We start from the raw sequence: 27,249 nt of genomic DNA, 5'->3' as shown, positions 1-27,249 counted from the left end.
TGGGAAAGAAGCCCCAGCTGTGGGGACCCTTGTGAGTAATGTGTCGCTTGATATTGGCGAATAATCATCAAACACTGGTATCATTCAATTCTCAGAATCATTTCCCATGCCTGATAGTCCAGCACTTTCAAAAGGCTTGATACATGTTTTGCTGGAATGTAAAATGGGACGTTAGGTTTCACTGTTGCCTCTCAATAGCAAATGCAGTTTTTGTTTTTTGAATTTTAGTCAGCTCTGCTTTTAACAGGCATTTTAACTCCAGAGCTGTAGATTTTATACTAATTCAGTATATCCTTAAAACCTCTTCTAAAGTGAAAAGCCGGGGCTTCCCTGGTGGCGCAGTGGTTGAGAGTCCGCCTGCCGATGCAGGGGACACGGGTTCGTGCCCCGGTCCGGGAAGATCCCACATGCCACGGAGCGGCTAGGCCCGTGAGCCATGGCCGCTGAGCCTGCGCGTCCGGAGCCTGTGCTCTGCAACGGGAGAGGCCACAACAGTGAGAGGCCCGCATACTGCAAAAAAAATAAATAAATAAATAAATAAAGTGAAAAGCCTAATAGAGATGGGGGGGGAATAGCCCTATGAATCTAAATCACAACAGATGGGACTTGTTGAGGAGTTAGTGGGTGTCTGATTTCCTCGTGCCCCGAACACTTGGTAGAGTGATCTAGTGCTGGACACCAGATGTTCAGTCAGTGACTGCTAAACACATAATTCCAGTGTTCTAGTTGAAGTATTTTTATATTTAAGGGACACAGAAGTGTGCAAAAGCTAGGAAAAATATTAGGTTTTCCTGTATACCCATTTTCCATAAATCATTTTTCTAATGCTCAGATTATATTACTCTCACCTACATTCAGGCCAAGTTAATTTCCATCTACAAAACTATCCAGTGGTTTATGATAAGCAAAGGTAATAACTGAGCTGAAGGGTTAATAATCAATCTGATCAATCTCACGATCGACAAAGACCTCCTCACAGAATTTTATATTAGGGAGTTTAGAGCTTTAATGTAGTTCACCTTGAGTTTATTTCTTTCAGTCCTTTATTTAGAGTCTCTTAAAGAAAAATAAAGTACTCCTTATGGCTTTGCTAAAATGAAAGCTTGAAAGAATGCTGCATCACACTACCTCTAAAAAAACTAGAGGAAAGTATTTTTTCAGTAAGAAATGCCAAACATAGTCTTCAAATCATACTAAAAGCAATCAAGATTAAATATCAGATCTATATGAGAAAACTAGACATAATTTAAACCTCTCTCATGGTAGTGTGCATTTGTTCACAGTACATGTTAATATGTAATCTTTCCCACCCTCAGATTCCATCTGTAGATAAGGGATGACTGTACCTGACTCATCCAGTGTGAGGAGGAAGTAAGCTAGTGTATCTGAAGTATTCAGCACAGGGCCTGGCCCTTAGCAAAGTGTCAATAAATAGTAGCTGTTACTGTTTTCTATTTATTGTTAAATGAATTCGTATAACAATGTAGTCTTGGGAAAATGTGGTGTAATATAGAAGGGGGCTGGGTTCAACCAAGCTTGGATCAAATCCCAGCTCTCTTTGGCATATTATTTAGTCTTTCTGATCTCTCATTTCTTCATCTATTAAGAGGGGTTATGAAGAACTGTGTACATGTTTACTTGTGGATTAATGTAGATAGTGTATTTGAAAGTTCCAGTCCTATTGCTGTCACATTGTAAGAATTCAGTGAATATTAGTTGAATCTGATTGATTCTAGTTGAATCTATTTGCAAAGGATATGTCTGTCGGAAACTAATTCCTGCTTTCCTCTAGAAATTTTACTTTCCTTTTGTTTGTTTTATGACTTTTATAAATATTTTACAGATATTTTTGTCTTCTAATAAATGTTTATTTTTGTTTCATTTTGCTGTTGTATTTCACTTTTTTGGAAGATTGCCTGGGTGCTTGCTTGAATAAACTGATTTTTAATTTTTTTTTTTGGCTGCATTGGGTCTTCATTGCTGTGCATGGGCTTTCTCTAGTTGTGGCGAGTGGGGCTACTCTTCCTTGCTGTGCATGGGCTTCTCATTGTGGTGGCCTCTCGTTGCGGAGCATGGGCTCTAGACACATGGGCTTCAGTAGTTGCGGCACGTGGGCTCAGTATTTGCGGCATGTGGGCCCTAGGGCACATGGGCTTCAGTAGTTGCGGCACACAAGCTCAGTAGTTGTGGCTTGCAGGCTCTAGAGCACAGGCTCAGTAGTTGTGGCTCATGGACTGAGTTGCTCCGTGGCATGTGGGATCTTCCCAGACCAGGGATCGAACCCGTGTCCCCTGCATTGGCAGGTGGATTCTTAGCCACTGCAATGCCAGGGATGTCCCCACAGTTCTGTGACTTTGCACATGTCATTTCTTCTGACATAAATGACCACCCTTCCCTTGTCTACCCAACGAGATCTTAGCTCAACGATTTTGTTCTACTATCTGTGCAGATAAATGAGAACTGGTCAATTTCTATAATGAGTATGATGCTTTATTCTTACTTAGATTCATAATCTCAAAATTTACCACCCTTTTACTTCCAATAATTTCTTTGATCGGCTTCTAATCTGTTCTTTGTTTTCACCACCTTTTGCTTTCCCTTAAGTTTAGTTTTTTTCCTCTTCACTTGTTCTCTTTCCCTTTCAGGCTTTCATTTTTTTTAAATTTAATTAACTTATTCTAATGCATTTAACCTTAATTAAAACCGTTAAATCATATTTTAAATAGTCATGTGGATTCAATATCATTTCCCCAGCAATATTCACAAAGGACTACAAAAAGAAGTGTGGCATAATTACTCTAATAAAGTACCATTTTTATTGCTTAGTATATCTTTATTAACAGCTTTATTGAGGTATAATTGATATACAATAAACTTCACATAGAGTGTACAGTTTGGTAGGTTTTGACCTATGTCTCCACCTGTGAAACCATCACCACAGTTCACATAGTACACACGTCCAGCAGCCTCAAACGTTTCCTCCTGCCCCTTTGTAATCTCTCTTGCATCTTTTGCTCTGCTCCTCCCCCCATTCCCATTCCCAGGCACTGAACTGCTTTATGCCACTGTAGGTCATTTGCATTTTCTAGAATTTTATGTAAATAGAAACATACAGTATGTACTCTTTTGTCTGACTATTTTTACTCAGCACAGTTATTTTCAGATCCATGCACATTTTTGCATATATATCAAAAATTAATTCCTTTTTATTGCTGAGTAGTGTTCGATTTTATGGATACATCACAATTTGTTCATTTGCCTGTTGATGGACATTTAGGACATTGAGGTTGTTTCCAGTTTGGAACTACTATACATAAAAGCTCCTGTGAACATTTTATGTGCCAGTCCTTGTGTGTGTGTGTGTGTGTGTGTGTGTGTGTGTGTGTGTGCATGCATGTAGGTGGATAGTTAGATAGATTGATTGATTCTTTTTTTCTCTTGGGTAAATGCCTAGCAATGGAATGGCTGGATCTTATTAGGTTCAGAAACTGCTAAATTGTTTTCCAAGGTGGGTGTATCATCTTACCAGCAATGTATTAGGCTTCTAGCTCCTTCACATCCTCAGCAGCATTTGGTATGGTCAGTCTTCATAATTTTAGCCATTCTAATAGGGGTATAGTGCTGTCCCACTGTTGCTTTATATAACACAGGAAATTCTTTATCTTCACGGGAAGAATATTAACAACTAAATATGTTATCTTCAACAATGCAAATATCCAATGGGGGAGCTGAGAGAGAAGGGAGAGTTGGGGAAAGAGAATAAGACGGAAGGTGGCCTCATGAAGTATTTTGCTGTTAGGAACATTCACACAGTGAGATAACTTATAGCAGTGTGCATAGAGCAAGTTTCACCTAAAGTTTTCTGGTGGAGTCTATTGATATTTCTCTCTCTAGAGGGGTTTACATTCACTAGGAGGGAAACAAATCCTGTGGCATCTGGAGTATCTCCAAGTTTCTTCTCTAGGATGATATCATTGACAGATAATAGAGGACCAGAGGGAGAAGTATTTGACTAGACTACAAAAGCCACCTTATAATTATATTAATGGTGGAAGGTGGAGAACTTTCACAGGCAAATCTAATGATCATGTAATCACCAAACCACTTTACAGCTTGTAGTTTTTTTACTTCTTTATTTATCTACCCTCTCAATTTTGTAGGCTACTTGGGAAACCGTATAGATTCTTTCAGAGGGTACATGTCACTTAAATATGGATTTGAATGTGGCTCCAGTAATGATTATCCTAGTAGAGGGGACCTGTTTATACATCACAAAATGTCTGGAACAGTCAGCAACAAGAAGCTTATTTGAGGTGGCTGCTTTCCATTTTACTTTAGCAAAAGGCCTTTAAAAAGAAAACAAAGTTACTCGAAGATAGGATTAATTTCTCCTTACGCAGCTAAATATATAAGCAATGAATGTAAATATTTGATAAGTGAATATAAAAGGGCTCTTATAAGCACAGAGTAAATAAACAACCTCAGTAAAGTACAGGAAAACAGTTTGCATTTTGCTTGGTATGATGTTTTCTTTATTCAGTTAAATTAACAAACCATGATTTCATCATTAGTCAACAAGATAATAGAGAGACCATCAAAGCAAACTACAGGAGAGTCCAGATTGATCTGTGCCAAACAAATGTTTGTAGCTAACAGCTGTATTATCACTGATTCTAATTTACGCAGCCAGGGTTCTCCTTTCATTTCCTAAGTGAGATGAATGTCATCTTACATGATACAGACTCCCTCTCTGCTGCTTGAGTAATGAATCAGGTCAGCTCTCCCCTCTGGGTAGCCTCACCCCTCTTTGTAGGTGGGGAGAAGTGGCCTGCTAGAGTTTTTTTGTTATTTTTTTTAAAACAACTTATAAGCCTCTTTCTAAGGTTGTATAAGTCCATTAGTAAACTATCCAGCATTTGAATGAAAAATACCAGTTTGTTGTGTCAAAACCTTGGATGTACAGGTTTTAAATTATGAGCTTTCTTCCTTTTCTTGTTTAATACTTAAATAAAACCTTGAGTACTGAAGAATAGGAAACAGTATGCTGTAGTCTTTGCCTGCTAGCTGAGTTTCTTTGATTCATTCTGCAGTAGATTTATCTCCTCAGAGCTCAGGCTGAGAATGAACCGATCCTAAGAAGCCCATCTGTTTAGTCCACCTGGTTAGTGGGACATGTAGTACCTTTGACTTGAGGATTCCAGGCTTCTTCCTATCAAAGCAGAGCCCTCCCCCAAAATCAAAATCTTGATTTTTTAAATTTATTTGAGATTAAAAGGGAGAGTCTTATGTAACAGAAGGAGGGCTAAGTGTACAGGGCAGTTGCTCTGGAATATCTGTTAGCTGTGGATGGTGTGTTTAGCCATCAGAATCCTGCTCATAGCAAAGGGTATGTAACCCCAGGAGAACATCTGGAGAAGAGAAGCAGTCCTGGCCCTGCCACTCAGTGGGTGCCTGTCAGCAAGTCATTTCTTGACCTGAGTCATGCTTTTTTTTCAACTCTAAAATGGGGTAATAATTCTTACCTCACAGGATCACCATGAGGATTAAATAATGTTTGTGAGAACAAGCAGCACAAAATAGGTGCTCAATAAATGATAATGTTCAACAATTGGAAAACAGAACCAACAATGAAAGGTTAGAGACAGTATGAGAGAAACGCCCTTAAGGATTCTTTAATTCCATGGTTCTTAACCCTAGCAGCACATTAAACTACCCATGCCCATGGGCTCCACTGCAGACGAAGATGATCAGAATCTCTGGGGGCAGAGCCCAGACAAAGAAAACGATTTTAAGTGCTCCGGGAGCTCCAACGTGCAGTCATGTCAGAATCATGAAGCCATCCCCTTCATTAAAGATGTGGAAATTTCAGCCAAAGATAAGTAAGAAGAGGAAAGCTCAAGATCATTCTGCCAGTGGTGTCAAGGCAAAAGCCTTGGACATAGGCATTCCGTGTTCTAATCGCTCACCTCTGTTTCCTTGAAGACTTCATAGTCTCTGATTTCCAGAGACTTCAAGAGCAGCTGTCATGTTCTGGCCCATTGGCCAGATGTTGCTGACAATCTGTGTGTGTGTGCGCGCGTGCATGTGCGTGCACAGGAGTCCCTCTGCTGACGGTCAGTCTGGTAAGGAAGACAGCTATTAAGCAAGAGCAGTATGAGAGCTATGTGGGATCAGAAAAGTGGGAAAACCAAACCCTATAGCAAGGGTGGATCTAGAAAGCTAGCTTCTCAGAGGAAGTGGCAAAGGTAGGGCTGGAAAAATGAGTAAGCGAGGAGAGGAAAGACGTTTCAGGCAGAGGAAACAGCTGATACAGAGACACGGTCATATTCCAGGAAGGGCAAGTGGTTTCATGTGCTGTAGTGATGAGTGTGTGGTGGTGAGAATGGTGGTGGAGGAGAGGGGCTGGAAGCATAGTCAGAGGCTGCATTGGTTTTCACAATCTGAATTTCACAAAGTTTTGAAATTGCTATTATCCCTTAAATTAAAGGAACTGCTTAGATGCCTTGGTCCTGTGACTTTCTGGTGCAGATCTGAACAGACTGATTTGGTCTGTTATTTCTGGATATTTCAGAAAGACAAGAAATGTCCAATTATACATATTTTGGGCATTTCTATTTCTATCATAGAACCAGTAGCACAATGAAAATCAAGAAAGGAGAGGAGGAAAGAAGCACAGAGTCAATCTGTTTGGGGTTTAAGAAAGGAAAATATATTGGAAAAAGCAGTCATCTTCAACCTGTTTACTGAGATCTCTACTAGAGAGTTTTCCATCTTTTAAAAAAGGTGGCATATCTCTGAGAAGGAATCCACCCCAATATGTATACTTAACTCATCAAGAGAAAGAAACATCTTTGAGAAGAAACCCATCCTAGAAATATGGGTAATTAACTAATGAATAAAAAGAAAAATTTTACTGACTTTAGAAACTCTGTTCAGGGAGCAACAGCCTTGAATAAAGAGGGCATGGAAAGCCTTCCATGGCCTTTTTGTCCTGTATAACAAATTATTTTCCATGCAAAGCTCCAAATTGCATTTCCTACCCTGCTGCATTGCTGTGAGCATGATTCTGGTACATTGTGGCTCTTCCAGGGATACTCCTGATATCAATCGTGAAGACTATTCAGAATGAGGATGGGAGTCAGAGTTGATTTGTGCCAACATTCCTGCTGAGAATTAGCCCAGTTCCATTATGTGTGGGCGAGCCCCTGGTTCCTCGCCCTTGCCTGTTTGAGGTACACAGATACAGCTGAGAGACTCTGCAGGGAGTGCCAAGTTAAGACACCCCATGATAGGAACATTATCACTTACTCTTTCATAATGAGCTCTTTGTGGGAAACCGAAAAAGATCAGGTTTATCTACCATTCAGTGCAGCTGTGGTGCCTCTATGAAAAGCGAGGTCTGCTTAGTAAGACAAGAAGAATCCAGAAGAATTGGATTCTTCTGGACAGACTCTCAGAATTGAGCAGGGGCCCTGAGTCTTTTTTAACTCTTCCAACTAACTGGGGTACTAAGGGCCAGAGTAACTGCTTGGTTTGTGTCTTCATTCATCAGTTGAAGAAACTGAGGCCCAAGGAGGTGAAGTGCCTTCCCCAAATCAAAGGTTAGTTAGAGGCCAAGCCAGAGCTTATAGTAACTAGGTCTTCTCACTCCTGTGGGCCAAACTGTCGTCCATAAACCTGGTTATGATTATAATTAGCTAGGTGGTCAGAGATAGGACAGGATGTATAATAAGAGTATATTGTGAAATCTTCTCTGATTTGAAAAAAAAGATAATGATGAACTTGGTCAAAATTTGTTCTCTGTGCCTTTATTCTATTTAATCTGTGTTCACATACAAGATTTAATTTCTCAAACTGTGTATTTCTCTGTTTTATCTCACAGGTTGCCTATTTATCAGAATAGGGCTTGGTGTTATGAAGTCCACCCCTGTTGACTTGACTTGAACCACTCAGAAGACCTGTGCATCCTGGCAGCCTCATTTATCTCACCTCATGCTCCCACCTTGTAGTCGTGTATAAATATGACTGGCATAGCACATACATATCCCCGCGGAACTTACTACTTTTCTATCTAAGATGGGTCACTTAATCCCAGGCCTTTGTTTGATGTCTGTACTTCATTCTTTCCTGGACTTTCCTACCCCATAGATTTTAACTTTGGAAACCTTTGCTTGGGATTTGTACAAGTAATATTTTAGGTTGGTTTGCACAGGACCTGTCATATTTTGTAAGAGTTGGCTCTCACATGAACTCTTTATTTTTAAACATTACTCTTTCCTGTTAAGAATTCCCTGCTTTGGAGTTGCATCTATTCTTCCTATTGTCTCTTTCCCCCTTATGGTAATGACAGTGAGGAGTGCCTCCCTTCAGGGTCACATAACCTCATTCCACTCACAGGGAGAATTCATGAGTAGTAATATGTTCTCCAAAGAGAGTCTGACCTGCAAACTGAGAGTATTATGGGAAGGCAGATGTACCCAATCACGTAACTAATGAAGATTTTTACACCTAGCCCACTTCTGTGGGTGCGGCCCAGAGGAGCCTGACTCTGGGTTATAACAAAATGCTGCACAACCATAATTTCACTGTTCAGATCTAATATTAAATCAGGCCCAGATTTTTCTGTACTTATTGAACACCTGTTAGGTTTACATGGGAATCCTCTTAGCTGTGAGCTCCTTGTGGATAAGGAACTGTGCCTAGCATTGCACTTGGCACATAGTAGGAGAACCAGGAGTAAGTGCTGAATGAAAGGGATTGGTGAACAACTGGGGTTTTTCAGAGTATCCTGTCCTGAGGCCACTCCAGATGGAAGTGGTTCTCCTGTAGCGTAACACATCCAGTTCTTTCTTGAGGTTGGGCTGCAACTTGACCTTCTTCCAAAGATGAAAAGGAAAATCATTATTCATCTGAGATTTGCCTTTCGGTGTTTAGCACGAATTTGGTTTCTAAGGAAAAAATGGCAAAGCATTGACGCAGGAAAAATTATTCTTTAGGTATTCTTCTCTGATGACCATAGACTGAGCAAGATTTTTGTATAGTTACTGTAGCCATGAAAATACTAATCATTGGACAACATTCCTAGTGCAACAAATAGCAACCCATAGAGCACTGTGATGAATGTCAGAGAGCAGAGCTAACAGAAATGTAATGCTAGTGAGCCGGCAGTCTCTTTTCCAACTGCACACATTTATTCAGCATTTTCCTATGTGTAAAATCTGTGATTTCTCCTTGCTTTTGTTTGTTTTTCAAACGTCAGGCTGAAGGCAGAATATACCTTTTGTAACTGATGAACTGTGACCATTATTTGTGTCTATAAAAAGTGATATTCCTCCTCACTTTTAAATTAATTTGGAGTTCAGGGATAAGGTTTTGGTGGTATGTGGCATGCATTAGGTGCTCAGTAAATATAGAAGGGAAGGCAGAGTGCTGGGAGGAGGTTACGGGAAGGAGAGGAAGTGATCCACACTCGGGCCCTGGAGTCAACCTGCACAGAGTCCAACAGACTCTGCGAGTAACTGCCGGGTAACCTGGTAACATCCATTGACTTCTAACCTGAGTTTAATATTCTTTAAAATGAGATAATACCTACTTGGTAGGGTTTTTGAGAGGCTTAAATGCATGAATACATGTAAATGTCTGATATAACCCAACTCAATAAATGCTAGTTTTTTAAATATAATTAATAATAATGTTCATGACGTCCAGTGATTATCTTCTTTGAGAAAGCACTTGTCTCTTTATCTTCCTGGACTTTGAAATGAGTCCCCTTCCATTGATATGGATTCCTCAGGGCAGAGAGAGACAAGCACAGTAAAACTGCTCAGAACAGGCAGCTGCAGGCGACAGCCTCCTCAGGGACGCCCCATGGTGCTACTGCCCTGCTGCCCTCGTGTGGGTTCCCCTCTGCTAGGGTCTCAGGCTTCAGTCCTAATCTCACCTGACTGCTGTTCTCTTGCCAGGATGGAGGGCCAGATTCTCCCTTCCTTTGTGTATCCATACTTTCCTCTTGCAGGAGAGCATGTTTGCCTGAGAACGGGGCCTTTATTAGCCCATCTTCCTAGGGGGTTTACCTTGAGGTCGAAGAGAGACAAGCCGGCCCGGTGGGGAAGGGCCGTCTGGCTGTGGACTGATGTCTGCCCATTAATCCTTGGGGCCAGATGTTGGTGTTTCTTAAAGCTTTGATGAGTAACAGTGTTCTGCATCTAAGAGACTCTAATTTTACCTCTTTCAGAGATATCACTATTTTTTCACCAAAGTTAGATTTCCTCAGAATGAGAGTATATTTTCTAAAAATGTTTTGGCACAAGGTAGAGTAACAATAAAAACGTGTAAAGCATTTAGCCCAGCTAATGAGCAATACTGGAGACTGGTGGCAAGTCAGAGGGCTTCCTCGGGGTTTTCCTGAGGTAATTGACACGCACAGAGAGTGGAGGGGCCCTGGGAGGAGACCTGCTTTGGAAGGTTCTGCCCCCTACAAGCACCTCCATTTCTCTGCGCCCAGCGTGGAAGAAGGGGCCCTGGCCTCTCATACCTGCACGCGGCTAACTTGTGCAGGCACTTACTGCATGCCAGTCTGGGTTCTGAGGGCCATCGACCCTAAATCACTTCATCCTCAGGACACCTAAGTTCTGAGGTGGATACTGTTTTTAGCTCCATTTACAGAGGAGGGGATGGAGGCTCAGAGAAGATAAAAAATTTCCCAAGGTCAAACAGTCGTTAAGTGATATAATCAGTAAAAAAAAAAAAATCCAGGCTCCAGAGCCTTTTCTCTTAACCACTGCTCTACTACACTGCTTGAGGAGTTACCCGTCCTTCCTGAGGATCGCAGGCAGGGACCAGAGGGGTCCAGCATATATTTAGCATTTTTCTTCCCCAGCCTTTTAAAATACTTTATTTTTAGTAGGATTCCAGGCACAAGTAGCAGTCTTCATCTCAACAAGGGCAAACTGCCTATAAGAGCTATAGGGTGGCCCAGCACTTTCCGTAGAGTGACCTCTGCCCTCCAATAGGGCAGCACCCTGTCACAGGCCAGGTGCCCTGGAAGGGGTTTCTGAGATGGAGTTTGCCATGCAGGTTATTTATTAGGGATCCCAGCCGAAGGGCAGTTGACACAACGGGAAGTCGAGCTGCAGTGCAGGCCTGATGGCCTCAGCCAAGCACCTGGCTGTGGTGGAGCAGACGTGGTCTCTCAGAGCTGCCTGGTGGTACCACGGCCACCATCAGGTGGTGGATGTGGGACACCTGAAGGAGGGCATCCCCTTGGGCAAGGAAGCTCTTTTCAGCTGAGGTGACTCTGAAGGAGCTGACGGCGTTCCTTGTCACTGAGGCAGTGCGTTCTACCTTGAAAGGGGGCTCTAGGTGCTGCATCTGTGTTTCCATCTTGACGCTTTCAATTTTATTAGCATTGTGAGTCTACACAATGGGAAATGCTTTCTTCAAACTCAGCCTCTACTTGCTTGGATTCTAGATAAACAGGCATTGCACAAATAAAGACAGATCCTCAGCTTTCTGGAATCCTTTTACTATAGCCCTAGGCAGAAGCAAAGGTATCACATCAGTATATATATTTGGACCATGTGATTAAAGTCATACCTGGCATTTTGGGAGGCACTTAAAGAGTTTGTTTTACACTCATCATGCCTTTCAAGTGGAGCCAGTTGGCTTTTTTCTGGAGGCCAGAGTCCAAAGCTAAAAGCCACAATGCAGTGATGGAAAATCTCTAGTTACATTTTGCTTGCCAGTTGTCTTTTAGAGAAATCTTTCAGTGATTAAGATTCCAGGTTTAACTCCCTTTTCCTTGCTCCTTCCATCATGATACTAAAGCAGTCTTCCAACTCACTTCAGAACAGACATTAAACTGCATCCCAACTGACTTATATCTTGTGCACACAAGTTGACCACAGATTCGTTCCTGTGTATCCGGTGGGTGCTTTGCCCTGCAGGATCCATTACTGCTTTGTCCCACTGTTGCCCACAGCTGGCTCTGGCCACTGACGGTCTCAACTGCAAGGTGCACAAAACCTTTCTCCATTTCCCTTCTTTCAGGTTGGAAAGCTTATCCAAGAAGCAGCTGGAAGAAGTAATTTGAAACGAGTAACTCTGGAACTTGGAGGGAAAAGTCCCAATATTATTTTTGCAGATGCTGATTGTAAGTCAACCACAGATCTCTTACATGCCCCGGCACACTGGCCTGCGGTGCTCACTTTTATTATCTCCACTTTCAACAGGACACTAAGAAAAAGGTCTTTGAAGCTAAGTGGCATTCAAGGAGAAAAATCTAGACCCTTCCTTTTAAGGAGAAAATAATATTGGTAAAGACCACTTATCAGCTGACAATCAGATAGAGTTTGTTTTCTAGACATAATAAGCCATTTTGACTCTGTGTTGTTGTAAAATAGGGTAGAAGAGGTGAAGGCCTGGTCGGTATTGTATAGTGGAAAGGGCAATGGTCTAAGCCTCTGAACACTGGAAATGTAACCTCTGCCTAGATTCAAGAAACCTGAAACGTCTCATATATGCCTGGTGGCTTTGTAGATCATTAAAAATTTTTAGTTCACTAGCTCTGCCAACGTTGTCCCAAACCCACACCCCCTTTTCTGTGTAGCCATCCCCACCCCTTTCTGTCGCCCCCATGGCTTTTAGTCAGGATGACAACACACTATGGTCAGTTCGGTATGAATAGACCTAAATTGGAGGTGATTACACCCTGGCAGTAGGACTATACAGAGGCCTGGAGTTATAACCTAGAAACCTCATGTCTCCAGGCAAGATGCTCTCTAGTCCACTCTGCACGCGTGTGCTCCTCATGTTTGGAAGAACTTTCCAGGGAATGAAATTACAAAACCTCTTTCAGGCATCCTTTTTCTTCTTCACATCCTGCCAGACAGCACTGCTTCCTCAATTTCACTACTAGAGAGATCAGAGAACAGAAAGCAGATTGCCTGAATTTCAGCCCCAGCTTGGAATTTGCAAGGAGTTCCAGCTTCAGCTTTATACTAGTTGTCAAGAGGATCAGAATTCTGTACCTAAATTCCTATTAAGGTGTAGGCACTCCACTGACAGTACATTGATTCTTTCAGTCAGTGAGTCATTTAGCAACTGGCAGACACCAGATTTATTAATACTATATTGAGTATCGTTTAGTGTCTCTTATTTTCACACGAGATGAAAACGAGTTACCATATGCTACTATACAATTCCATGTAAATATAGAGGAAATTTAGCGTCTTCAAAGACGATCATTGCTGTTACAGTTTAATTTGCCAAAATACTAATTAAAAGTATAGCTGCAAGGTCCTATAGATTAGGGATTGCAAATTGGCAGTCTATAGGCCAAGTGCAAGGTATGGCTATGTTTACTTCTAAGTATTACACAAAATATTGATTTCCGTTTTTTCTTAAAACTGGAAATCTGGCAACCCTGGGCTATGTTTATGCATAGCAACAGCCGAATTTAGTACTTTCCTTCTGAGTCTCTGTCACATTGCTTTACTGTTATCTGCCCAGCCCCTTTGGTTATTGGGGTTTGAGACTCCTGTTATAGATAACGTGGTCTAATCCCTCTTTTTACAGAAGAAAGGGATTCCAAGAAGTGATGACGTCCAAGTTAACACAGCCAATAACGTCAGGGTCTGGTTAGAACTAGAACCAAGTTGTGTTCTCAATCCAGTGCTTTTCACTGGGCTGCTCACGGTTCTGCTCTGTGGTGAGCATGACATTACACCTGGGACTTTGGGGAGGGAAGAGGGTCGGTCCCTTAGGCCCCTCCACAGGCAAAGCAGTGTTGAGAGCATGGCTGTTTCCTCTTGTAGTGGACTATGCCGTGGAGCAGGCTCACCAGGGTGTGTTCTTCAACCAAGGCCAGTGCTGCACTGCAGGATCTCGCATCTTTGTGGAGGAGTCCATCTATGAAGAGTTTGTGAGAAGAAGTGTGGAGCGGGCTAAGAGGCGCATAGTGGGCAGCCCCTTTGACCCCACCACCGAGCAGGGACCCCAGGTAGAGAAATCATAGACATGCCCGTTCTTTTCTTTTTTTTTAACATCTTTATTGGAGTATAATTGCTTTACAATGGTGTGTTAGTTTCTGCTGTATAACAAAGTGAATCAGCTATACATATACATATATCCCCATATCCCCTCCCTCTTGTGTCTCCCTCCCACCCTCCCTATCCCACCCCTCTAGGTGGTCACAAAGCACCGAGCTGATCTCCCTGTGCTATGTGGCTGCTTCCCACTAGCTATCTGTTTTACATTTGTTAGTGTATATAAGTCCATGCCACTCTCTCACTTCGTCCCAGCTTACCCTTCCCCCTCCCCGTGTCCTCAAGTCCATTCTCTATGTCTGCGTCTTTATTCCTGTCCTTCCCCTGGGTTCTTCAGAACCTTTTTTTTTTTTTTTAGATCCCATATATATGTGTTAGCATACCGTATTTGTTTTTCTCTTTCTGACTTACTTCACTCTGTATTACGGACTCTAGGTCCATCCACCTCACTACAAATAACTCAATTTCATTTCTTTTTATGTCTGAGTAATATTCCGTTGTATATATGTGCCACATCTTCTTTATCCATTCATCTGTCGATGGACACTTAGGTTGCTTCCATGTCCTGGACATGCCCTTTCTTTACTTAATCTCTGATGAACACAGAAACCAGACACTCTGGGGCCTCCCTGGTGGTGCAGTGGTTGAGAGTCCGCCTGCCGATGCAGGGGACACGGGTTCGTGCCCTGGTCCAGGAGGATCCCGCATGCCGCAGAGCGGCTGGGCCCGTGAGCCATGGCCGCTGAGCCTGCACGTCCGGAGCCTGTGCTCCATAGCGGGAGAGGCCACAGCAGTGAGAGGCCCGCGTACCGCAACAAAAAAAAAAAAAAAAAAAAAAGAAACCAGACACTCTGGTGGAACCCGACAAAGCATCATCATCCTTTTTCTGCTGACTCCTTACTCTTCTTCCTCATCTGTCTTCATGGCTGGAAATGTAGCCAGTGAGGCATTGCTTGCTTACGTCTTGTGCTTCTCTTTCTGTTTCTAAATTTTATCCTTGAAAAACCAAGAGATTAGGATTGCCTTAAGGATATCTTGAACTTTGGGGGTAGGTTGGAGTCTCTCAGCTCCAAAAAAGGACCCAGGCATGGCAAGATGGATCTTGACTAGAACCCAGTCCCAGTCCTTAACTGCTGGATTCAAGACATCCCCACAGGTGCCACAGTCAAGGAGGGCAGTTATCTCTCATTCCCAGAAACCCATTTATACTTTTACCAGCTGCCAAGGATTCTCTCCACCAACCTGACCTACTCTGGGATGACCACTTGCAGTTTGTAATTGTGTAGGGAATGGAGAGCTGTCTGCTCTCTTCTGCCATATGGTTCTCTCTTACTCTGAATGCTTCATGCACTGTGGTGGATGAGGAAGGCCACAAAGGTCCCTGCCGGCTACACTCTTGAGCTCTGCAGGTTCTCCATGGTCATCAAGGTATATTTCCAGTTGGAACTCTGGTTTTGAACTGAGAATTTTTAAAGGAATATGTAGACCAGATCTCATCTGGATCACTAGAGCATGGGTCTTCCTGATAAGAAGCAACATCTCCGTAGTTTTGGGGCCATTTGAGAGAAGATTGAAGTTGTAACAGCAATTCAAACTCAGGTGAATGTAGGTTTTTTTTTTATTTACCATAATAATTGAGGGATAAGTCTATAACTTGGGGGCTTGCGGGGGGTGAGAATGACCTTATTTTATGGACTAGGACGCTAGCTCTCACTCTTTAAACTTAATCCTTTCCTCTGATGGTGTAACAGTAGTTCCATAAAAATATACCCCAATATTCATTTGTTTATTAGGTTAATTTTTACTTATGTAAACAGTGAATAATCAATTAGCCAGTATCTCCATCATTTAGAAATATTGCTTAAATCTTGAACTGGTACTTATGATTTGGCAGTATCATCAGAGCAGTGCATTCACTGGAATTCTTGTTGTATTAGGTTGAACCATACAAAATTACCCTTTTTCATAGGTCAAAAATGGTTAATTAACAGCAGTTCCATATGATTTGACTAGGTATAATGAAGCTTTGGCCAAAAATCACAAATCAGAGAGATTCTTGAGCACATGCTTATTTCCATTTTCATAGAAGATTTTACTTGGAGTCATCAGGCACTTTCTTCTGTAGATTGATAAGAAACAGTACAACAGGATCCTGGAACTCATCCAGAGTGGTGTGGCCGAAGGCGCCAAGCTGGAGTGTGGAGGCAAAGGGCTGGGCCGAAAGGGGTTTTTCATCGAGCCCACGGTGTTTTCCAACGTCACTGACGACATGCGGATTGCCAAGGAGGAGGTATCACATAGATTTTAACAGCAGCCACATCTTCCTTGGGATGGTTTCCAGGGCATTTCTAGTAGACAATATTAGAGGTTTAGTTCTTTGTATTTTATATACATTGTACAATAGCAATAAACATGGCTATGAAAATCCCCAGTTTCAAGAAAGAAGTTAGACAAAGAGGCAAGCAAGCTAGATGGAGGCCAGGTGATGTGCTTTATGATCTCAATTGTTACTAGCCAACAGAACCATCGTAAAAGCCAATCACTGGTCTCAGTGATACATTGTCAACAGTTCAGTTCCCCCAAATATGGGTCATTAGGCTGTTAATCAGGAAATAGAAAGCACCCAAGCATCCTTACGCTTCTGCAGGAGAGGACCAGTTGCAGATGAGCCAACTCTTCAGAGCGGTAGTTCTCAGTTCTGGAGCAGTGCCTGGGGGATCATGGAGAACACAGCTTTAGAACACACTGTGGAATCAAGTGTTGCCAGGCAGGGTTGGGGGCAGAGGAGTTAACTCTAAGGGTAGACTTATGTAATCGTATTCTGGGAAAGCTTGGGATATTTTTACAGGTATGTTCTGCTAAACTTAAACATCATTTAAATGATGAAGGCAGAATAAACTTGCCTTGAAACATAGAAAACAGGTGAAAGGATGGCGAAGCAACCATATTGGGTCAACCTATTTTATTGCAGATCTTTGGCCCCGTTCAGGAAATTTTGAGGTTTAAGACCATGGATGAAGTTATTGAAAGAGCCAATAACTCGGACTTTGGACTTGTAGCAGCTGTCTTTACTAATGACATCAACAAGGCCCTCACGGTGTCTTCTGCAATGCAAGCTGGGACTGTTTGGTAAGACCAGAGTCAGTCTCGTTCTGGCCATAACACATTCCATGAGGGTGGGAGGGGGCTTGTAATTCTCCAGAGCCTGTGTGAAATAAAAGCATATGCTCTGGAAGGATGGGGGAGACCGAAGACTTCACCCTGAGAAGGAACACTTCCTATTGGCTAGATCAGGAAATCAAAGTAAATCTTAAATTATAAAATTTTCATGTGGGGAAAAAGGAATTAAAAAATAGAACTTATAAAAGAAATATCATGCCAGTGGGATTGTTTCTGTGTAAGCAGAATACACACTAACAGTACCATGTTTTCTTCTTTCAGGATCAATTGTTACAATGCCTTAAATGCCCAGAGTCCCTTTGGGGGATTCAAGATGTCTGGAAATGGGAGAGAAATGTAAGTGTCCAAAGTTGCTGGTGCCTAAAGAGAAACAGGGTTGCGAATAGCAGCATAGAGGGGCACTCACAGCATCAGTGAATTCTCTTACTCTCATCCATTCACTAAACAAACACTTGGTTGAAAACATAAATGTATAAGCAAAGCACACATTACAACGATGAATAAAACACAATAATACCCTTACCTTAAGTGGGAATGGAGAAAAATTCATGTACCAATAATTCCATGTAATAGGTGCTATTATGCAAGTATGTCAAATATCTTGTTAAGTACAGAGGAAAAATCAATTAATTTTGCCTGATGAGGTCACAGAAGACTTCACAGAGGAAATAACATTTCAGTTTCTTAGGAGCAGGCATTCTAGGTAGAGGGAATAGCAAGAACAAAGGCATGAAGGCATAGCAAATACAGAATAGTCCGGACACAAAACAGAGTTCGGCATGTTTAAAACAGAGGTCACCAACTGCCCACCCAGGGACAAATCTGGCTTAGAGAAATGTTTCGGGTTTTTTTCCCTTATAACATTTAAAAACCTTTTTACCTGACATTCAAAATGAGGAGACTTTCCATAAAAATCTAGATTTCTTGCTTATTTTCATTCCCCCAAAGCAAAATTGCTGCAGCTGTGAGCTCTGCAGTTTTCCCTATTCCCCATCATGCCTGCTTCTGGGAACTGAATATTGGTTGTGTTAGTTTTACACATACCCGATTCACTCACTGTCACCTGCTCAGTGCCTATAGGATCTTTGAGTCTGGGGCTGCAGAGCCTAGGGCACAGGATGCATGGAGGAGACTTGCTGAAGATACAAGTGGAGAGGTTGCTTTAAACCCAATCTCAAAGGGTTTTTAAAGGGCATACTGTGAGAGCTGAGGGGATACCAGAGTTGTTACGGCCAACATCCTTGGTGTATAGAGGATGTTTTGGCAGAGATTACAGGAAGATGACCCATTACAAGGATTTTGCAATAACAATAATAGGTATTAATTAAATGCCTGCTCTGCATATGGCTTTATTCTGCCTTCTTACCTAACATTGTCTCATTTGCTTTTCACAGTGATTCTATGGGATAGATACATTTATCTTTATCTTACAGATGGTTCAGATGAAGAACTAAGTGTTGGAGTGGTTAAGTAGCTTGCCCAAGTCTCACAGCCAGTAAGTGGCAGATCTGAGCTTTGAACCTAAATTTTAGTGGCTTAGTTTCCGTGACCTCTGGCCAAGGAAGCATGGGAACCAGGTATAAGGACTCTTCCGGGTCAGAATCAGAGCTGGGCTGCCCTCTTGTGATGCTGAGGACCTGAAAAATGGGACTGTGGCAGAGGAAAACTAGAGGGATTGCATTTGCAACTTCATATATGAATGGATTTTTAGAATTGCTTTCAGAGAATGAATGGTAGCTAGGGTCTTTCTAAGCTGACATCTCCCCTCATCCCCCAAAACTTTCATTTTCCCTCATTTCGAAAGGAGCTAGATCCATGTTTTCTAAATCCTGTGACTCATAAGAGGAAACATCTTCCATGCCTGTTCCCTCTGGCATTACTGAATGCATACTTTTTTGAACAAATGCTTAGTTCACAATCAATCTGCTAAAAAGTATTGAGCACATACATACTTTGTGCAAAGCATGATGCTTGGTCTGTAGGGGAAGGTGCAGCTCATTAAATTACTTAAAATTTTGTTGGATAAATGAAATATGCAACACTGAAAGAATCAAAAGAATTCCAGAAAAGCCTGTGGAGTGGTAGAGGAATTCAGGGGTGATAGAGATCGTTGTGAGCTGGAGAAGTCCAGGGAACCTTTATATGTGATCTTTTATAGGGATTTGAATTGGCCTTTAAAGGAGAGGAACATTTGAGTAGATGAGGAGAGAGGAATAGTTTTTCATGGTTGGTGGGCAAAACAGGATAGCAGTGGGGGAAGAGTTAGCAAAGACATTGTGGGAGAAATAAGTATGGTGTTTGGGGGGGAAGTGCAGTGAACCCATGACTAGCACAGGGGATTTACATCTTCAGATACTGTAGCTGGTAATCTCTGGTCCCGAGCCATTAAACCATGAAGTAGATATAGCTTTGAGGCTAAGAGCAGGGTTTCTAGCATCACACTGCACAGATATGTACACTGGCTCTACTGCTTAATACCTGTGCAGCCTTGGACAAACTATTTAATCTCACTGAGCCTCAGTTTCCTCATCTATAAAATGGGAATAACTATAGATAGTACTTACCCTACAGAGTTGCTGTTAGGATTAAATGTTAGAATCATGTATGCCAAACATCCATCAAGGTATCTGGCAAACCTTCAGAAAATGTGAGCTACTATCATCATTATAGATCAAGTAGATGACTGTTATGTAGGCAGTCCTTCTTTTTCTTAATAAATGTATTAAGAAAGGGAGAAACTGTTCTTGCTTGAACCTTTGCTTCTGGCCTTCAGTACCTCCCACTTGCTTTATAGCCAGAACCCATACCCAGTCTGGATCCTATTTGCTAAGTTATTAGTATTCCTTCAGCTTTTATAAAGTCTTCATGTACTCTAAGTATCTCTTCTTAACTTGCACATGGCCTTAACTTTCTGCTTCCACTTTTGAAAATGCATTCAGCTTCTTTCATTTCCTGCCCCTGTGTTTGTGCTCTCCCGGTCAATGAAATGTTGGGGCCATCGCCGGCTCTGGGAATGCTGCTCACATTGACTATTACAGATCATTAACAGGGTGTATCATGGGCATAAAATACACTTGAAATAAATAATTGCTGGTTGATGGTTTCTTATCTCAGGCTAGCCCTGGACTCTCATCACAGGCAAGCCTCCTACCAGGATAGGGGCTTGGGACATTGTTCAGGCGCAGTCTCTTCCTGTCAGAAACATCGCCCTCGCCTAGAAAGAAGGTCCAAGAGACAGTTTGGCTGTGTCAGAACCACACAGAACAGTGGCCTTTCTCGACTCATCTCATGGGCACAGTAGTGATTTGGCCTTCCCAGTGCAGTTAAAAAATAATTAGGAAACAGTGCTCTTTGATGAGACTCACTTCGTCTTATCTAAATTATATGAGTCTTTGTTCTTGTTTGCCCCCAAAACATGTTTTCTCTTCCTTAAATGACCTGGAGTGGTAGGAAATGCTTCAGATAAAAAAACCTGCCCTGTCCTGGTTCCCCATTCTTCTTCTCATTTAATACAGTCCTGGAAACTCTGCTTAGCCTTCCACCTGGACAGAACTGTTTATCTCATGGCCTGCAGGCTCCATGCAGCTTTGGTCCCTGACATCTCCTTGCCCACCTCTAAGAGGAACAGAGAAGGGAAGTAGCACCTTCTGGAAACGAGCTCCAAGGAAGGCTGTTGGAGCCCCTGAGTGCTACCCCACAGAGAGCTGTGGAGAGGGCTGCCCTCTACAGGTTATCTGATGGGCTGGCCTCTAATTCTCAGAGTCAGAGACTTGGGCTGAGTTTCTCTCAGTTCTGGCTTGTTCAGCTAATTCCATCTATTTCAGCCTTCCCATCCTTTTCCGTCTCATTTAAGCTGTCCTGAGACAAGGGGTCATAGAGCCCAAGCTATAAAATATGTATCACAAACCTAGGGGATGGAAAGAAAGCTGTGAACCTCAGCATTTAAAAAACTAAGGACACACGCTTTGAAGGTGAGAAGTATAGTTCGGATGCTCTGAGTCAGTGTGTGTGTGTGCACAGCATGCGTATGCACAGAAAGTCACCTGCAGGCTGGGAGAGGGGCTTTCTAACCCTGCCTATCTGGCGATCCACTCTCAGAGATTCTGATTTAGTAGATCTGGGCTAGGGCCCAGGACCTGCATTTTTAACAAGCTTCTGGAATGATTCTCGTGCAGGTGGTCTGGGGATGCTGCTGTGAGAAATACTGCTGTAAGTCAAAGAAAAGGGCAGGGAAATATACGCCCTAAGCAGAAATCTCTATTTGTTTTATGCGTGAGCCTGAGTGACTTCCTAAAATGGCTGGCTGAGAGACACCAAAATCTAACATCTTACCTTATCTTTACGTATGCCGAGTTTGGTTCATCTTTGGGAATATAACCTAGTCTGGCCAAGAAGCAGGAATACAGGCTTCTAAACGTGCTGTGCCCTGACACATGGCCCACCTGGAAAGGTGACTATACAAAGAGATTGGGGCATGTCAATAACAATACGTCTGCCTTTTGTGCAGTAGTGGACTTCTTCCTTAACTATGGAACTATGTGCCACAGACTTTAACTGGATTGAGAAAAATTTAAGTAGATTTGAGAGAAAAACCCTGGAATGAGATGGCGAAATAGTTGAAGAATCTAAATGTCAGGGATTGGATTCAGAGACCTTACAGCAGTGTTGCTCAAAGAGTGGGTCCAATAGCCACCCATCTCACGGTCTTCTGGGCTCCTCCCCAGACCTACTGGAGCAGAATCTTTGGTGGGGGATGGTCAGGAACCTACAGTTTAAGCAAGCTTCATGGGTCATATGTGTATATTAAGGTTCAGGAACTGATGTCAGAGAGACGACCGGGTGCCAAGAGGAGGGAGAGAGTCAGCTGGAGTCACACAGCCAGTTACTGCAGAGCCGAGTTGGCACTCCTGTCTGCCGACCCCCACCCTCAGTGTTCCCCTCCACGCGCTGCCCTGAGACCTCTCATTGGCTTTCCTTGAGGCCTGGGCCCATGGGCAGTATTTCCTTTCATGGCAGATGTGAGTCCACTCCTCCATCTCGGAGCAGGCTGTGTGCCGGCCATGCAGCACATGGCCGCCTGGGACCCGAGAGAGGAGCACCTCCAGTCCAGCAGAGTTTTCCGTTGCTTTGAGCACCCAGAGATTTGGGATCCGGCAGTCACACTTGAAAGCAAGGTTTCTAGCTCTGTAGACTTTCTTACATCTCTCACAACCTAGTTAGAGATCTGAGTGGGAGGAAAGTGGTTCAGGGTCTGCCCCAAATGCGTGCACAAGCGAGGGAACAAGAAGGGAGTAGCCACACTTCAGACAGGAGGCAGATGATGTCCGTGATGAAGAGACACATGCACAGTTGCCCAAGGGCAGGAGAAAGTCCAGCGAGAGCCAGAGCTGAGCTGGTAATAAAGAGACAGCCTGGACAGAGCCGGTGAGGGAGCCACGTACTGAGTGGGGCAATCCCAAGTTTATCCTTCCCATTCCTGCAAGCAGAATGGCCAGTGCAGACGAGAGAGCAGCATGCTGCCTGAGTCGCTGATGTTCTGGGGGCTGTGGGGGAGGAGGGGGGCGCGACCACTCAGGTGCCCTGGCGCTCAGAGGAACTGCTGGCACAGCAAGGGAGCTCTGTGTCGGGCCAGGGAAGCAGAATGAACCCTTTACAGCGGGTCTTCACTGTAAAGCCCAGTTGCAGTAACTTTGTACCTTTTATATAAGACTTTTTAAAAACGGCCTGTCTTAATCCTTTCTTATTCAAATATATCTCTAAGCGTTCTTTCATGTTTTCTTCTGGCAGAGATGGTCAGTCAGCAGGGTGGAACTGGGGAAGAGGGGCTAGGAAGAAGCCTGCCCCCCCTTCCTCCCTCCCCCAGTTATCAGGTGCCTTCTTTCAGCCTGATGCTGTGGGCCGCATGCTAGGTTTGGGGGAGGACAGAAAGCAAGATCAGGAAGATGCAGGTTGGTGGGGGAGACAGAGACGCTGGAGCAGCCCCCGCCCTCCCTCCTGGTATGACAGGACTGTGGTAGAGGTGGGTACAAGGTGCTCTGAACACAGAGGAGGAGGGGCACTCCTTCTGCTGAGAACTTGAGGAGAAGCTTCACAGAAGAGTGACTTTGAAAAGAAAAGAAGAAGAAAATGTCAAGTATTTTGCAGAAAAAAATTAAGAGAACATGCTTGATGTGACAATGAAATCGAGAAAAGAAAGAAAGGCAATTAAAGAGAGGTAGGAATAAGAAGGAACTAGAGAAGAGAAGTGAAGGAAAAGGGCATCGTAGCAGTGAGGCTTTTCCACGCGCCAGTGCCCTTCGAGCAGTGGTCGGAGGGGCTGTTTCTCCTGGGGCCGCCGAGGCAGGTGACCTGGCTCCCGCTCCCCCCTCTCAGGCCCGGCCACCTACAGGCCCTTCAGAGGCCGGGGCCGATTATCTGGTTTCTCCTGCACCCGGCCCAGCACGGTGCTGCCCCGTAGTAACAGTGCAATAAACGTTCGTTTGCCAGATGACAGAAATCCTTGGTCCTTGATCAAGGCCCCAGAGGGTGCCACAAGCCAGGAGGAGAAGTGGCCGAGGGCAAGTCTCGGGAGACAGCTGACTCACACTTCCCAATTCCTTTCCCGTCAGTTGTTTTGATTTCCTCTTTCCCCTGACTCTGTGGAGGCCGCAGATGGTATTTGTTCAGGGTTCTGTCTTTAAGGCATTGCGTGTGATCTGTACTCTTCCGTGGTGGGCCTTTGGGTATTGTTGCTGCTTATTAAACCAAAGGACCAGTGAGAAGGAATGTAGAACATCAAGCCGAGAGGACCCTCGTGGTTTTCTTTCAAGTAAAGTGGACTGGGTCTCTAGGAGAGCCATTAGAGCACAGGCACATCCTGGGTGGCCAGTGGTTGGAACAGGGTTTTTGAAGAGGAAAGCCCATGTTGGGCTGCCTGGGCCTCTGGTACCTGATACAGCCCGTTTCTGTTTTTCAGGGGAGAACTTGGTTTGCGAGAGTACTCCGAAGTTAAGACTGTGACAGTAAAGATCCCCCAGAAGAACTCTTAAGATGGCCAAGAAGGAAGGTGAAGGCCAGCCTGCACGACTCTCCCCCTCTGCTTTCCCTGTGGGGCCCAGCTCTCAGGAATCCAAACTTGATACTCAGTCCTTACTTAACGATTTGAATGACAGCAGGTAGGCCAGGCCATTCGCTGCGTAAAGAAAGCAAACCACTTGGGCGTGGTTTCTTGGCACCCTGTGAGGGATCACCTTAACAGTACCAAATATTGGGGAAAGTGGGATAAAGGCACGAGGAGTAGCTGTGGGGCATACCCAGTATTTCTTTCTGGGGTGAGGGGCTGAATGAGGGAGCTGTATTATTTGATGCCTTCTGTCACAAAGGACTTTGCTTCTGAGCAAAGGTAGCCTTTCCATTGTCTTCATTTCCCCCTTCCAGGCTCTCCCTGCTCAGGCACCCCTCCCGCTCCTCCAAGGAGATCTCAGCTGAGCTCATCTGGGGCAGATGTTTGGGCCGGGAACAATTTTCCAAGGTTTTGCAGCCAAATTACCGTTTCATGTCATCCATTTCTTCAAAGCAAAACATGAAATGGTTTTAGTTAGAGCCAGACCAGACTGAAAATGCCAGGAGCTGGTACTCTGCAGATGTACTAAGGAGAAAGAACTTGGGATATTCCTGACCCAGTCTGGCTTTCTTACATCCATATATAACATGAGTGAAAGATCAGGAGATGGAGCTCCAGAGATCATTATGTGTAGTTCACAGCCTCGGAGCTCATCACTGCATGGTTTGAGGGGGTAAGAGAGAGGGACGTGTGTGTGTGTGCGCGTGCGCGCGCGCATCTGTGCATTTATTCCTTCTTGAGTATTCTGGAATAAGTCAGGGGGTGGGTTGTTTTTCATGGATTGATCTTTTCCAAAGCTTGTCTTTAAAATCAACCAAAAATTGATCTGAGCAGGCTTCAGAGTTTGGAAAAAGGTAATGCTGGGTGCCTTGTAGAAACAATTCCATTTCCAATACTGCTGACAATTCATACTAAATGAATTATCTCTGCAGTTGGAATCTATAGCTTCTTCCACCCTGCCCCCCCCACCGCCCCCGTCCCCGTCCCCAGTGCACGCCACCTCCCAGTCCCAGTGCTGTGGGTGTTACTTCAGCTTCCCATGCCCTAGATCAACTGGCAGTAACCTTGGAAAATCTGGCCAGGCTCAGAGGTTTCCTTCTCCATTTGTAGAGTTTCAGTGTGCCACGATTGCCACACTGCACCAGATCTCCACTTGTCACGCCCGTGGCTCGTCCACACACCACTCTTGTTCTTGGCCTCCCAAGGGGGAAGCACGAAGCAGGCTGGCTCCCTTTCCTCCAGCCACGCGTTCCTCTTCTGCTTTCCACTGAAGGCTTCATCTCTGACATGGGCAGTGTCAGCTTCCTTTCCTTTTTCCCTCTTTCTAGCTGCCAAATCCAATTCATTCTCTAACCTAGATGAAGATCATTTATTTAAAAGTACCAAACATAACCTAGAATATATGAAATATGGGTAACACATATATAGCCTTCTGTATTTAATGGTTTTCTGCTTTCTAACCATACCGGTTTTCTATTTATAACCCTTGACTATTCATGATGTTTTAAAGAAACCTCTCCTTGCTGTTATTGACAAAGGACAGCGGCCAGATGCCTTGAGAGATGCCACATTTCTGAGTTCTTTCGTGTGAATGTCGTGCTCTCCTCTTATAGCCTGTGTCCCAGTGAACATATCCATTAACCAGCTAGTTACCTTTGAACTGCAATATAGAATGTGAAAATGAAGATTTATTTCTTTTAATTTACTTAAAAAGAAACCTCTGTGCTAGCAATAAAGCATTTATATTGTGTACTCCTCGGGATCATTTGGCTGTGTTTATCAGTGTCTTTGTGTCATACTGAGTCCATCTAGGTCCTTCTCTCAGCTGCTGGGCTTTTCAGGTATGTTGCTGCCTCTGGCTACTGAGCAGAATTTGGAGGGTATTCTTGCCATAAGGTAAACAAGACCCTTATTTCTGACACTGTTTAAAATCCAGGCATACATACAGTTCTGTATGGCAAACAAATATAACCATGTATGAAACATATGAAATGACAATTTTCATCCAAAGGAGCCTCTGTGAAAGCTAACATGTAGAGGAGTCTTCAGGCCTGTTCTCACAAACATGGACCACGTGATGAGAGCTCACATTTGCTAATGGCATTTATCGGTAGCTTTATTTTTATTTACCGAAGTGGAACAAAGTCAAAAACTGACAACCTGATGTAATATTTTTGCAGCTGTAGAAAGGAAGCTGTAAATGGTGACTATAGGACCAGCCAGAGCTTGTTTGCTTTCTGTGTGTTCTCAGGGTTGTGCTTTTGGAGAGCGGTTTCCACCCTTTAGACCTGCACATCCCCTCCTTCCAACTGTGCTTCCCCACCCAAGTCCTGGTCAAGTGAAGCAAAAACAAAAACTGATGACTTAGACACAAAGGAAGTGAGACCCGGGGAGAGACATGTTGCTCTGGACTGGGATTCCTTGCTCTGACTGCTGGTATCTTGTCCCTCAGAGGAACAAACTGGGCGTCGGAGAATGCCGTCCCTGGGGCATGGGGTGAGCTCTGAAACAAAGGCTGTAGGCTTTCTGCAACTTTACCTCGTGTTCAATATTTCGGGCATCGGAGAGAAAATGAGAACAAGATGGACACAGAGTAATCATGTAAAAGTCCTTTGTTAGGTGCCAAGTAGATGTTATAGATAGCAGGAATCCGGAATAAGGTAAGGCATAATTTGATAGTTCTTCAAAGCATAAAGTCCCTCAGACCTCATCCATTTATGATGCTGACATAAAGGAAAATGAAGAGAGATGGCATTTTAGGTGTCATTAATGAAACCAACACAGAGACACCAATTGGTGATTTGTCATCAGCACTACATAATTACAGTCTTTTTGTTAACCCCTGAGATTTTCATTGTACCTTTTTCTCCGAAACACCCTCAGTGCATTCATATTGACAGTGTCGTTCTTTTTAATGACATT

General features: G+C 43.6%; 1 protein-coding gene across 1 annotated transcript in view; it reads left to right on the top strand.

Moving 5' to 3' along the window:
- The window catches only part of ALDH1A2 (aldehyde dehydrogenase 1 family member A2), a 98,077-nt gene extending 71,998 nt beyond the window's left edge, over positions 1-26,079 (top strand). The window contains exons 8-13 of the mRNA XM_081229534.1: positions 12,049-12,151; positions 13,815-13,999; positions 16,171-16,335; positions 17,017-17,174; positions 17,487-17,561; positions 24,181-26,079. Of these exons, the coding sequence (XP_081085660.1) occupies positions 12,049-12,151; positions 13,815-13,999; positions 16,171-16,335; positions 17,017-17,174; positions 17,487-17,561; positions 24,181-24,253 (759 nt within the window). The 3' untranslated portion in view covers positions 24,254-26,079. The remainder of the gene's footprint in view (positions 1-12,048; positions 12,152-13,814; positions 14,000-16,170; positions 16,336-17,016; positions 17,175-17,486; positions 17,562-24,180) is intronic.
- The last annotated feature ends 1,170 nt before the right edge of the window (positions 26,080-27,249 follow it).

Source organism: Mesoplodon bidens, assembly GCF_964165515.1.
Source record: "Mesoplodon bidens genome assembly, chromosome: 3".
NCBI lineage: Eukaryota > Metazoa > Chordata > Mammalia > Artiodactyla > Ziphiidae > Mesoplodon > Mesoplodon bidens.
Note: the sequence above shows the minus strand (reverse complement) of the source record. Positions and strands in the feature narration are given on the sequence as shown.